At 68.4% G+C, this 10,982-nt stretch overlaps 1 protein-coding gene across 1 annotated transcript; it reads right to left on the reverse strand.

Moving 5' to 3' along the window:
• Positions 1-1,645: 1,645 nt before the first annotated feature.
• Positions 1,646-10,891, reverse strand: TSPAN4 (tetraspanin 4). Its single transcript, XM_040255410.1, has 7 exons — positions 10,675-10,891; positions 4,429-4,620; positions 4,092-4,166; positions 3,154-3,255; positions 2,923-3,054; positions 2,746-2,829; positions 1,646-2,086 (listed from the first exon to the last, which is right to left on the reverse strand). Exons 1-7 carry the CDS (start codon positions 10,735-10,737, stop codon positions 2,018-2,020), a joined length of 717 nt encoding a protein of 238 aa, XP_040111344.1. The 5' UTR covers positions 10,738-10,891; the 3' UTR covers positions 1,646-2,017.
• Between the last annotated feature and the right edge of the window lie 91 nt (positions 10,892-10,982).

Here is a 10,982-nt window from a genome sequence, read left to right on the forward strand (position 1 = left end):
GGCGCGGCTCTGGGGAGCTGGCTGGGGGGTTCTAAGAGGACAGGTCTCATCTTCAGGGTCGTGGCCCAGCTGGACCCTCACGAACTGTCCCGAGAAAGAGCCCTGCAGCTCGTGGTGTGGGTCTCACAGAAGACTCCAGACTGGCTGAGGGGCAGCCCGCCTGGGCACCCCACGTAGGTCAGTGGGTGCCGGCAGGCTCTTGAGATGCTGGGTCCAACGCGCCACCCCCCCCCCAGGTCCCCACCCTGCCAGGCCCCCAGGGGTGGGGCTGTAGGCACTGGCTGGTCCCCATGCTGTGAAGGCCTGAGTGGAAGGGTGGGGACTGGGTCGGGAGGAGCCCTGGGCTCTGGTGTGTCAGGGACAGACCCGCCATGGGGTCAGCGTGGTCAGCACCCGTGTATGTGGGGCCGGGAGGTGATCTGACGCCGGGCAGAAGGCTCCGAAGGCTCCTCGGCCTGGGTTGGACGATGGGAGAAGCAGCAAAGGGCGCGGGGAGTTGGGAAGGGGGGCCTGGCGCCAGACTCTTGCGGGCATCCACATGGGAGGAGGAGCCTGGGTACCCCACAGAGGCAGGGGACTCAGACACGGCTGCAGGCAGGATGGCCTTGGAGACAAGGGCCCCGTGCGTCCCGCGGAGCCAGAGGGGAAGCAGAGTCACGGGCCTGCAAGTCCTCCCCGAGATACAGGGACGGCAGAGCCCACCACACAGGGGCCTCGTAGGCAGAGGTGGGCAGAGGTGCGAGCAGGGCTGTGGGCACAGCGGAGGGCGCCGGCGGGGCTGGGGGACGGCTTGGCTGGAACGTTCTCACTCCCACTCGCATTCTGTGGCGCCTAGACATTCCCAGGTGTGATCTGCTGTTACTTCTGACCATCCCTGGTGGTGTGGGAGCTTCCACGGAAGACGGGGGACATGGGGATGGGATAGGACAGGGGTGGGTGGCCGGGAGGGGCCAGGCGCCCTGGTGGGCTGAGCTGTGCGGCAGTCAGTGGCCGGCCAGGTGTCCCCAGGGCAGGTTTCCTGCACTGCAGAGATGGGGTGGCCAGCAGAGTGGGCCTGTGGGCACTGGGGGAGGGGCTGGAGGCCAAGCAGCCTGCCACAGGCTGGGGGGGCGGTGTTGGGTGCCCCAGAGAGCCCACCCCCCACCCCCGGCCTCTGTGCCCAGGAGTCCCGTCCCCGTTTCCGAGATGCCTCTGTGCACTTCAGCCGTCTCCCCAGTCTGGGCCCTTCCATCCCGACAGCCCACTTTATTCACAAAACCCACGAGTGACACGTAGGGATGAAGCTTTCAGGAACAGGACAGGGACAGAACAAAGGGGAAAGACGGGACAGCTCCGTTTCGGGAGGACACCCCTGGGGGAGGTGGCGGCCCTGAGGCTGGGGGAGCACCCCCCGACAGGAGCAGGGGCACGGAGACGGGTTGCCCACAGCACTGGCCACAGGTGGGCCAGCAAGGCTCGGGGCCCCTCTGCCACAGCTTGGAGCCCACCTTCCGGGCTTCCTTGCCGACCCATGCAGGTGGCGGGGCCCTGCCTGTCCCGGAGCCCCATTCCAAGCAGCAGGCAGTGGGAGTGGGTGCAGGGCCCACAGCCCCCAGGGCCCGCCTGGGTGTGGCTCCCCCGGGTCAGGCACCGAGACACACGGAGGGGGGCTGCTGCCCACACTTTATTAGATGTGCCCGGAGCCTGCCGCGTCCCCACTGCAGGGGGTGGGGGAGCAGCCTGAGGCCTGTCTCCAGCACCAGGGCCAGCGGGGAGCCCCTCACCTCCCACCCCAACCCAGATGGGGCTGGTGGGGAAACACCGCCCTGGAGAGCACTCAGGCAAGGAAAGCGCCAGAAGCACCCGTGGACCCCAGCACCCCGCCGGCTTGGGCACTGCCCTCCTGAGGCCAGGAGTTCCAGGGGCCCCCAGGCCCCGGCTGGTGAGAGGTCCGGCAGGAGAGGTGGGCAGGGCCACGGCCGTCTCCTGGGTGGGTGACGTCCTTTGGCGGCGAAGCGGGGTGGCGGGCAGCTGGCAGCTATGCACAGTAGGTGTCCGCGCTCACCACCTGGCAGTACATGGTCATGGCGAAGGTCAGGCCCAAGATCTGCGGGGACAGCACAGGCTGGGACTCCCGTCCTCGGGGAAGCCTCCGGCAGGGCGTGCCCCCCACAGGCCTAGAGGCACCCCGTGGGCCAGACCCAGACCCGATTTCCCCTTGGAGTGGGTTTCGCCACCCTGGGCTCCACTGGTCTCAGGGCCTAGAGGTTCTAGGCTGGGCCCCCAGCAGCTGCCCTCCACTCCTTTGTCTGCGATCACCCCTGGGAGTGACTGGCTGTGACCTTTGCCTGCACCCCAGAAACGGCTGCCGTGACACTGCTTGGGCTACCCCCAGGGCTGGCACTCAGGTCTTGCATGCAGGTTGGGGAGCAGGGGCTGGCCAGCTGGGCCTCACCAGGGTCTGCACTGCCCACCTCCGCCCTGCACTGGCAGTCCTGTGACTACGCCCCTCCGCCCACAGCCCCTGGCAGCGGTGTGGGGACACGGCTGGTGCACAGCCCTCAGCAGAGGTGCCCGGGCTGTGCTTCCGTCCACAAGGAGATCAGACCCTCAGCTCAGGAGTCTGTCCCTGAGGTGTCACAGGTCACCTCCCCGTGGATGCCATCCCTGACAATCCCCCGGAGGCCCCCCGCACCTCTGCTGGGGACCCAGACTCCTCAGCTGCTTGGTTCTTCGGGCTCAGGGCTGAGGCGGGGCCCCTCCTACCTGCACCAGGGCCGTGCACAGCCCGAAGACGCCCACGGCCAGCAGGTTCTCCTGCAGCCACAGCTTCACGGTCTCGTAACACGGCTGGGGGAAAGAGTCGGCGTCACGGAGGCGGGGAGGTCGGGCCCTCTGCCCCCAGGGGCCCGAGCCGCGCCCGGCCGGAGGGCACAGGCTCACCGCTTTCCACCAGGTGCCGGGAGCGTGCAGCCCGCAGCTCTCGCTGAACTCCAGGCAGCAGGAGTCGGGGACGCGCGTGGCATTATAGACCTCGAACCAGTCGGTGTAGTTGGAGACCCCGCAGCAGCGGAACTGCGGGAGAGGCGGGCTGGGACTGTGCACCGAGGGGGGTCCCGCCCTTCCCTTCCCCCGGCCACGCCCGGGTCCCGCCCCCACCACGCCCCGCCTCACGTCGGTCTGGATGATGCTCCAGGCGTTGGTGAGGCCCACGTTGCCCGGGGTGCCGTACAGGTGCAGGCCCTTCTTGAGGTCCCGCTGGGCGTACCTGTCGATCTGCAGGACAGCAGGGCCACCTTGCGGCCAGCTCCACCTGCCTCGGCCGGACCCGCACCCGCGCTGGCCCCCGGTGCCCTTTGTCCGCCTCCCTGCAGTCGCCCCGCCTTGAAGGCTCCACCACGCTTTGGCGCCCCAAGGCCTCCCTGGGCCTCTCGCGGTGCTGCGCATGGGATCCGAGTCATACGCGTCAGCACGAGCTTACGGCAGTTAACTTGCAGATGGAGACAGACGGGCACCGCACACCCAGGGCAGCATCTGCACAGGCCCGCCGGGACCCCTGGCTCCGCGTGGCCGGCCAACAAGGCCCAGACCTCGGTTCCTAAGACCATTCGTTCTCCATAAAGGAACCAGGCTCCCTAGAGACATGGCCGATTCCAGGGCTGGGGCAGGGGCCACCCGAGATGGACCTGGGGGGTGTCTCCTAGCTGCAGAGAGGGAGGTGTTGGAGGAGGAGGCAAGGGTGTGGGAGCCACAGAGCCCCAGCCGCCAGCGCTAAGCCAGATGAGCAAGCAGTGACAGTCTCGGGTATAAACGGGAATAGAGCGGGGAAACACACCCTCACGTGTCATCAAGCAACAGCAGGGGGCGGCAGACTTCCCCATCGAGCCGACACGCGGCTGAAGACGGGGGCCCCCTGGGTGCTCAGACTCTCTGGAGCCTCCAAGGCCCTACGGTTTCCCCCAGGCCTGGCCGCCACAACCTGGGGTTGCAACCAGAGCTGGGCTGGGCCCGGCGTCTGTCCATGCAGAGCTGGGGACCCTGGGGTCAGTTCTCAGCCCCTCCCGCCCCCTTGCCTCTGGGAGGGTGCAGCCCCTGCCACAGGGCAGTTGTACCTTGTCAGTGTAGGCGAAGAAGAGGATGGTGATGCAGGCCTCGAGCAGGAACACCAGTAGCAGCGCCACGAAGAACTGCGGGCCGGGACCGCCAGCCTCAGCCGTGCTGCCCACCCGGCCCGCACGGAGAGCCCCACCCGCCCTGCACCGGGTCCTGGGGGTGCTGAGAGGGCTGGGACAGAAGCTGGGAGGGGGTCCTGGGACAGGTGGTCTCGCAGAAAACAGGCCCAGTGCCAGTCGGAGGGGCTCTGCCTGGCACACGTGCGGGGGTGCGTGTACACGCACCTGTGTCCATCAGGGCCGCCCCCCCCCCGGCCTGCACCCCCACTGGACTCACGGTGAGCAGGAGGCATCTGTGCTCCTTGATGGCCCCGATGCAGCCCACAAAGCCGATGGCCATCACGAAGGCGCCGGTGATGATGAGCAGGTTGGCGGCTGACAGCGACGGGAAGGAGGAGGACAGGGTGGCGAAGTTCCCCTGCGTGGCCGCCAGCCAGATGCCCACGCCCAGGATGCCGCAGCCGCCCAGCTGGGCCGGGGCACAGAGGGGGCGCAGGTGAGGAGCCTGCCAGGCACCCACTGGCCATCCGGCCTGCGTCCTCGGCCCCAGCCGTCCCCCCGGAGGGGCTGCCCCCGAGCCCACACCAGCCCACACCCCTGACCCACTGCAGCTTTTACTGAACTTCATAATTGCTCCTTACAAAAATCGATTCAAACAGGAGGAAGAGGCAGGGGAGGCCAGGTGGTGACGAATCCGGGGAGACACCTGGCCTCGGGGGGCCGAGGGCGGCCAGGGGGGTGGGGGGCCTCAGCTGGCTGGGACTCTGAAGCCTTGGGGATGCCCCAAGATGAAATGGGAGCTCAAGCCCAAGGCCGGCAGGGTCTCTTGACCATAAGGAACTGTGAGTGTATGTGTCCAGGCTGGGCAGGGTCTGCTGGCTGTAAGGAGACGTGGGTGTGTGTGTCCCCATAAGGACATGTGTATATGTGTGTCTCCATAAGGAGACGTGTGAGAGTGTGTATGTGCCCCTCCTGTGGGAGAGGGATGACCCCCATGTGGCAGGCCCCCGCCAGGCACAGGGACAGAGCTGTCCACGGTGCTGACTGCAGGCAAGGCCACTTGGAGCAGCAGGGCACCCACCCCTGCCCGGGGGCGCCATCAGGGGACCCTGAAGAGGCCGGGACTGGCGCGGGTCACAAGCCCTCCCACCAGCCGACGGGCAGGAAACGGGCACTCAGGGCCACCCCAGGTCCCTGGGCTTTCCAGGTGCCCGTGTGGGCCACACACACACAGACGGTCTCCCCTGGCCTCTGCCCAGCGTTACAGCAGAGCGGGGACCCAGGTCAGGGGATGCCCCCCAAAGAATCCAAAGCAGGCACCCTGGTCCCACGCCTGCCCGTCCCCGCTGACCAGGCACATCCTCTCCCGCTCCAGGGGCTCAGTCCCAGGCCAAGCCCCCAGGCCGGCGCTGGTGGGGGGTGCAGGGCTGCCTCCGAGCAGAGGGGAGTACCTTCCTCTAAAACCCAACAGCCAGCCAGCCGGCTCCACCCTTGAGGTCGGCACGGACAGCTGTGGTCCACAGGACGAGCGCCTCTGAGCCTCTGGCCCCGCGGAGACCCAGAGAGGGTCACGGGAGGCCGTCTGGGGGAAGCGTCCTGCAGGGCCTGGGCCCGCCCGGGAGGGCATCACGTGCGACGGCCTCACACACACCGTGACACGGACCTGGCCCACGGCGACACCCAGACACGGCACTCGGCCCTCCACACTCAGGCACAGACCAGCCACCAACAGCGCGAACGCGATGCGGGCGCACGGGTAAGAAAGTTACCTGTAATTGTGAAGCTGCCTCTGTGTAGGCAGCTTCTAAAACATTTTGGCAGGAAAATTATAGCCTCTGAGTACGGGGGAAATGGGCCCTGTGAAACCCGGACAGAGGAGCAAGCGTAGAAGGGCCTGAGGCCCCTCCTAGGACGGGCCCGCGGGCAGCAGCGGGCAGGCGACTGCACCCCACCCCATCCCACTGTGTCCTCCCAGGAGCAGACCCCCACTCCACGGCAGCCCCGCCCCGGGCCCCCCATCCCAACCCTGCAGTCCCCAGGGCCTTCCTGTCTCCAACTCACACCTGGAGTGCACACCCTACCGCCTGTGCCCAGCCTGGCACGCCCTCCCCACCTCCTGCTGTCTCTTTTCTTGTCCATATTTTGGAGGACTGGGCTAGGGCTGGGCAGGTGGGGCCCCTTGGTGAGGCCCATGGGGGGCGCCAGCCCTCCAGTCACGTGGCTCGGCATGGCAGATGGCCGGGCAGCTGGCCCGATCCTTGGAACGGGGTGAAGAGCCAGGTGCCCACGGGGGCCAAGCGTGTGTCAGAAGCCCCTCACCGGACAGCTGGCACCGTCTCAGGGGTGGGGAAGAACAGCCCCAGGGGAAGGGAGGAGCCCGTCTCTGTGAAGTTCACGGGGGAAAAACCTGTCCCCTGGGCTAGAAATCAGGTCTGCAGGTGCCCAGGGCGGGGGCTGGGGGCCCGAATGCCGGGGCTCGGGCACCATGCTGGCGGGAGCAGAAACCCTATGTGATGAAGGGGCTGCCCGGTGGCACAGCAGGGAAGACTCTGCGCCTGCAGTGGGTGGAGTGGGCAGTCCCTGGCCCAGTCCGGGCACTAGAAGCCCATGTGCCGCGCGGCCACAAACAAAGAATCTGTGCAACTGACTGTAACTGTTTTCCTTACACTCCAGAAAGCCCGGCCTCCCTCCAGGTTCCGAGAGAGGGGCCAGCTCCAGCCCACCGACCCCCGCCCCAGACTGGTGTCCGAGAGGAGGGGGCTGCCCTTCCGGGGCTGCTGGGGAGCGGACGGGCGGGAGCTCAGCGGGGAGCTAGGGCTGCACCCCCACACAGGCCCCGGGGCCTCTCCACTGCCCCCTGGCCCCCTTAGGGGCTGAAGCCACACCTCTCTGCCCCAAACAGAGCTCCCAAGACCCCCTGACTAACTGCTGCCACCCCCAACCCATGTGAGAAGCCACCAAGTCCCTGATCAGAGGGGGCTGGCATGCTGGTGGGGGTGGGACAGGGAGGCCCACCACTGCCGCCACAGGGCACCAACCTCGGGCCCCAGAGTCCATGTCTTCCAGCTGCTGGCCCCAGGGACAGGCCTCGTGGGACAGCCGTCCTGGGGCATCCTGACCCCTGACCTGACCAGGACAGCCAAGGACCCCGGCTTCCCACACTCGCTGCCCACCCACCCTGGCTCGTGATCGCCGGCAGCAGGACCGCCCCCCCTGGCCCACCCCCTCCCCACTGCAGAAAGAAAGCGGAACCAGGACACACAGCCGCCCCCAGCACCCCCAGAAGGCCTGAGCCAAGAGCAGTCATGGGAGCTGAGGTCCGCAGTCCCCCGGCCCTGCCCCATGACCTCCAGCAGGGCCCCTTGGCCTGCCTGTTTCCCTGAGGGTAGGGGCGCCGGCGGAGGTGGTCCCAGGTCTGCAGAGCCTTCTGGCTTCTTGGGCCCTCTTTCACCATCCCAGGAGACCGGGACCAGAGGCCAGGCCTGTCTGCAGCTCCTCAGGGGGAAACCAAGCGCACCCTGGGCTGGCTGGGGGGACGAAGGATCCACAGAGAGTGGGACTTGCCCAGGGAACCAGGGAGGCTTGGGCAGCAGACGACGGGAGCAGGCAGGGCGCCCACCGCAGCCACACAGGTGGGCCGGCCCATGATGTGGAGGAGGCGGGGCAGGGAGCCCTCCTGCCTGGACGGGGCTGGGGGACGGCAGCAAGTTAACCATGCCTGGGAGCGGCCGGGCTGCAGGCTGAGGCCCCGCCAGGCATGGGAGCATCTTCGCCTTTCAGAACCAGCCCTGCCTCCACTCAGGACCACCCCCACCACCAAGACCACCCCCAGGGCTGCAGAAGCTGCCCCGGGGAGCCCTGAGCACCCCCCAGAGCTGGGGAGGGGCAGGGAGAGTGCCCAGGGGCTGCTCAGCCCCACCGCCACCTCCTGGGCCCCGCACACAGCCCTCCCCCCTGACTCAGGGACCCTAGCCCTAGGCTGCCCACCGCCTGCACGCCTGGAAGGTAGCGGTGCCCCTGGAGGGCGGCGGTGTCCCCAGTGGGGCTGTGCCTCCCCGGGAGGGCCCGGCGGCCCTGGGTTGGCCGGCACCTGGGCCTCACCGCCCCCCCCGTGCCCCCTGCAGCCCACCTGGGCCTTCCGGGCTCCATCTCAGGGCACCCCTTCGCAAGCACCGGGGATACCATCGACTCTCCTGAGCCATGCTATTGACCCTCAGGCCACACAGGACCCAGCAGATTCACACGAGGACCCGCGGCTGGAGGTCCCAGCCCGGCCCTTCCGGACTCCGTCCAGGAACCCCCAGGGAAAACCCGTCCAGCAGAGCACGGTTGCCTCCAGAGCCAGCCCCCTGCCCACCCTCAGCCAGGACCACGGGGACGGACGGGAGGGGCAGGAGGCGCTGCTGGGGAGGCCGGCTTAGGCCCACGCACAGAGCGCCGGGTGCGGGGTGGGCCCACGGGGTCTGCAGTGGAGAAGGGGGCTCCGGGGCGACTCAAGGACAAGTGTGCCCTGCTGGGCTGCGGGCGCAGGAGGGAGCCCCGGGGGTCACCACACCTTGATCTGCAAGCGGCGTTCACCTCCCCTCAGCTCCTCCCAAGTGGGAAACACCAGGGCAAAAAATACCTCCAGCGGGGCTCAGCACCCCCAGGAGCAATGGTGCCGATCCCGAGAAGGGGGCTCCGCCCCACCCCGCAGCCCCAGCAGCAGCAGCGAGGGCCCGGCTGACACCTGTGCAGGGCCTGGCGGGGTGGGGGTCCGGCCAGCCCCCCAGCCACGCTCACCACCCCTGGCCTGTGTTTCCTGGGGGTCCTCTCTCCGACCACAGACCCCCAAGGCTGCCGGGCACCAAGGTGGGGTGTGGAGGGACCAAGCCAGCCCCCAGGCCAGGGCACCTGGCCAGGAAGTGTAATTGGATAATAAAGGGATCCGATTTTCTAGCCCTGGAGAGGGTCCCCAGGGGTTCCTGACTTGTTCTTTCCGGGGCTGAGGACGGCATCCACAGCAGGGATCACTGGAGCGTGTCCACCCTGCAGCTGGTGTAGAGGCGCCTTTGGGGTTCACAGGGCAGAGACAGCTCTGCCGGGCCGCTCGGGGGGCTGCCCCTCGGGCACAGGCCCCTCGAGGGCCCCCTCTCCTCCTCCCAACAAGCAGATAGCCCCGTCTCTGAGGAGGGGTGCGGGGGAGAAGCAGGCCCTGCCCCCCCTGGGACCTCCCCCTGCCACCGCCCATCCCCCATCCGCCCGCCACCCTTCCTGCTCACCAGTCACAAGGCCACCTGCAGCCCCCTCCCGTCACACTGCCGGGGGCAGACTGACCCTGCCAGCTGCTCGCCGCTCACCACACCGGTGCCCCCCGCTCCTGGCCGGTGCCCAGCCCCTGCTCCTGGTTGGTGCCCCCGCTCCTGGCCAGGGCCCCACAAGGAGGAGACAGCTGTGCCCCCCACTCCTGGGCAGAGTGCAGCCTCAGCTCTTGGCCTCTGGGGGCTTCTCAGCTCCGGGCCTGGCCCCTCCCAGGAGCTCCTTGCAGAGAACAACCTTTTGAGTGACCCCTGGGGAGGCGGGCAACTGGGGCAGGAGCCTCGCCCGCTTCCCAGCGACCCTGCACTTCTTAGGCCAGAGCCCAGGAAAGGGGAGACGCAGGAAGGTGGTGCTTTCTGAGCCTTTCGCGGTAAGTGAAGCTCAGGTGAACGAGTTTACAGTCGGTGGCCTCCTTTTGGGGTCCAGAGCCCCCGCAGGAGGGACAGCCACGCCCCCACGCTCCCACCATGGAAGGAGAGCAGCTGTGACCTTGGCATCATCTCCCCACAGGCCCCGCAGCCCGGCTGGGGGGCCCCAGGCCCAGCCGGGTTTCCTCCCGGTGCGAGTGTGACACCCCCGCATGCGTGCCCAACCCCCCCCACCTGGGTATGGACGGCAACTCTGTCCTCCAGTGTTGGGGTTTTTCGAGGGAGGGGCCCCCCCTGTAGCACCAACAGCTCTGACCCTGGACACAGGCACCTCATCTGAGCAAAGCCAGCCGCCTTAGACAAAGTTAGACAAGCTCTCCCCTGGCTGGAGGCGCAGCAGAGGGGCCAGACAGCCCTCCCGCTGGCCCCAGCCCCTGTCCTGCCCAGGAGCCAGTCCAGCGGAGGGCTCACCCTGCCATCCCCACCGCCCCCCAGCCCCTCTGCAAGTACGGTCCTTGGAGCGAGGAAGGCGGGTCTGCTGGGGAGGCTGTGCCCACGAAGAGTGAGGGCACGGCGGAGGGGAAGGAGCCAGCGGCCCGGCAGAGGGAAGGCGCGGGGCCCCACGCCACCCCACGGCAGGTGCGGGACACATCCAATCTCAGCAAGAGACAGAGCAGAAGGGATGCAGGGCGGCCGCCCAGGGTGCAGCTTGGCGGACCCCACCAGTACCGGAACCCCCAGGAGCCGCGCTGCCCTGGCCCCAGCGACCCCAGGCACACCCCCAATCAGTGTCCCGAGCGTCTCGCCCCCACCCCCCGACCCAGCGGGAGCGGCGACCCGGGCCCGCCGCCACTCACCCAGAAGAGCAGGTTGAAGGCGAACATGAGGTACTTGACGCCCTGCAGGCAGCCGCGCGCCATGCTGCAGCGCTTCAGCTCTAGGAGGAAGATGAAGGACAGGTCCAGGTAGAAGACCACGTACTTGTTGCCCTTAGGCGACGTGTAGCGCGCCTGGGCCGCCTTGGGGCCGGGGCTGGCGTGCAGGCCGAAGAACGGGCCTCCGCGCGCGAAGCCCGGCTCCTTGCCCGGCGGCGACGGGCTGCGCCGGTACGTGGACTCGTCCGTGCTCGAGCGGCGCATCGCGCGGGGCCGCTGGGCTCCCCGCC

Source organism: Oryx dammah, unplaced genomic scaffold, assembly GCF_014754425.2.
Source record: "Oryx dammah isolate SB20612 unplaced genomic scaffold, SCBI_Odam_1.1 HiC_scaffold_15, whole genome shotgun sequence".
Lineage (NCBI taxonomy): Eukaryota > Metazoa > Chordata > Mammalia > Artiodactyla > Bovidae > Oryx > Oryx dammah.